We start from the raw sequence: 1,968 nt of genomic DNA, 5'->3' as shown, positions 1-1,968 counted from the left end.
CATGTTCTCTCCCTCTCTTTTATAGCAGCAAACAATGCAGCAACACATGTGCAATGTTTGTGCCCAAGGAACTCCATCAGAGACACAGCATCCAAGGTTTTTACTAGGGGCTGGTCACATAGGCACTGTCTGCCTAGCAACCATCAAAATTCCAGATTCCCAGAAGGAAAGCATGTGTTCGACATAAGTCATATTTTTTCTATAAAGAGTCTAGGCACAGTCACTCACCCTTATCAATTAGGGAATGGAGGGACTGATTCAAGTGCCAAGTTCCCAGATGCCAGCCAGGGGCCAATCTTGCAAGCAAGCCCTTCTGAAGACAGCAGCCTCAGGCTTCCTTTGTTAAGTCTTTTCTGAAGTGATCTGTAAATGTTGCCAATGAGACTGAAGTACCTCCAAAGTAAGAGATGGTATTAGGGAGCTGCCAACCTAGAGGCTATATTAATTAGTTGTATTTTGCGGGAGAAAGCAAAGAACCATATTGGGTAAGTGAGCTGCCCAGAGTCATATCAAAGCAAGCAAATGATACAGGATTTAAATTCAGGTGGTCCTAACTCTGTAACCCATATCCGTTCCATTCTAGTTTACTCCTTTAAAAGTCAGGTTGGTATCAGTTTCCAAAGACCTGCTCACTCTGCAGATGAATGTTAAATCAAGATTGAGAAACTATAAAAGCAAGGAAGAACTAGGTCACTCTGCCCAAGTGCCTAAAACAGCCTTTCAGCTTCACTCCTCACCAGAGCCACTAAAGCACTCTCTCAACTGCAGCAGACAGTCTCCAGCCATCACTGCTCTTCTACTATCAGACGTTCTCTTTCCATCTGCCAGAAAGCTGGGGCGGGGGGCGGATATCCCATCTCTTCACTAGCATACTATAATGAATCTCATCACACACTGGTGGAAAAAGAAAGCTGACACAAGGCACTTTAAGCTTGAATTCATTTAATCCTCAAGAACCACTTCATTTCACAGATAAGCTACAGAAGGCTGTCAGAGTTGAAATAACTTATCCAAGACAACGCATAGTAAGTGACACTGCAGGATCAAACTTAACTCTGACTCTAAAATCTGTATTAGCAGATTTTAGAATAATCTGTAAAATTAGTAGACATCTGAGGTGCCTTTCACCTTTCTCCCCAGATAAGGGTTCCTTTGGCATACGTTCCTTCTCCTCTGAAGCAATCCTCAATTCAAGTCTCTTCCCACTGACAGTTCACTCTGCCTTCCCTTATCTGCCACAGTCCCTTCTTCAAAAGCAATCTTTCACCCAATCTAATGCCCCCTCTAGTCTCACAGAAAAACAATGCGCAGTAGATTTGCATTTCGAAAAGATCTTTCAGATATATTATTTCATTTGCCCTTCACGACAATCCCGTAAAGCCGGCGAAGAGGTAAAAGTATCCCCATTTTACAAGAAAGGCATTTCCCCAAGATCATAGAATAAAAAGCATAGGAAATCAGGAGCGGAGCCCTAGGTTTTGACACTCGGCTCTTCCCACTGCACCTCACTGCCGCCCCGCCCCAGCAATGTCACAAGGTGCCCCTTGGCTCGAACCCGGGCCTATAGCTCACACGTCCCTCCCACCCGCAACGTCCCCGCCAATCCTTCCACATGACCCCTCCCCCACGATCTCTCTCTTCACCAGTACCCACCGCCCACGGGCTTCCTTAACTCGCCAGCCCTCTAGGCTCATGTGCTCCCTCTTGTCACAGACAGCTCGCCACCCCCTTCTCGGCCTCCTGCAGACCCTCGCCCCGCCTCCCCTCTTTGCCACCCGAGTCCCGCACTCCTGTCAACCCGCGGCCGGGCCCGCCCAGGCTACCTTCTCCAAGGATGCCGGTCTCTGCACGGCCAGGGAGCGGGCGAGTGAAAGGACCGTGTTGAAATAGAAGCCCCGCGAGGCGCTGGAGCCGGAGCCGGAGACGCAGCTCCCCCGGGCCGCGGCTGCCGCCATCATAGCGCGCGAA

At 49.0% G+C, this 1,968-nt stretch overlaps 1 protein-coding gene across 1 annotated transcript in view; it reads right to left on the bottom strand.

The window, feature by feature from the left end:
• Nucleotides 1–1,962, bottom strand: part of PI4KA (phosphatidylinositol 4-kinase alpha) — a 115,630-nt gene extending 113,668 nt beyond the window's left edge. The window contains 1 exon segment of the mRNA XM_025044487.1: nucleotides 1,824–1,962. Within this exon segment, the coding sequence (XP_024900255.1) occupies nucleotides 1,824–1,958 (135 nt within the window). The 5' untranslated portion in view covers nucleotides 1,959–1,962.
• Nucleotides 1,963–1,968: the final 6 nt, after the last annotated feature.

The sequence above is a fragment of the Pteropus alecto genome, unplaced genomic scaffold (genome assembly GCF_000325575.1).
Source record: "Pteropus alecto unplaced genomic scaffold, ASM32557v1 scaffold113, whole genome shotgun sequence".
NCBI classification, from domain to species: domain Eukaryota; kingdom Metazoa; phylum Chordata; class Mammalia; order Chiroptera; family Pteropodidae; genus Pteropus; species Pteropus alecto.
This window is presented reverse-complemented; position numbering and strand designations above follow the sequence as displayed.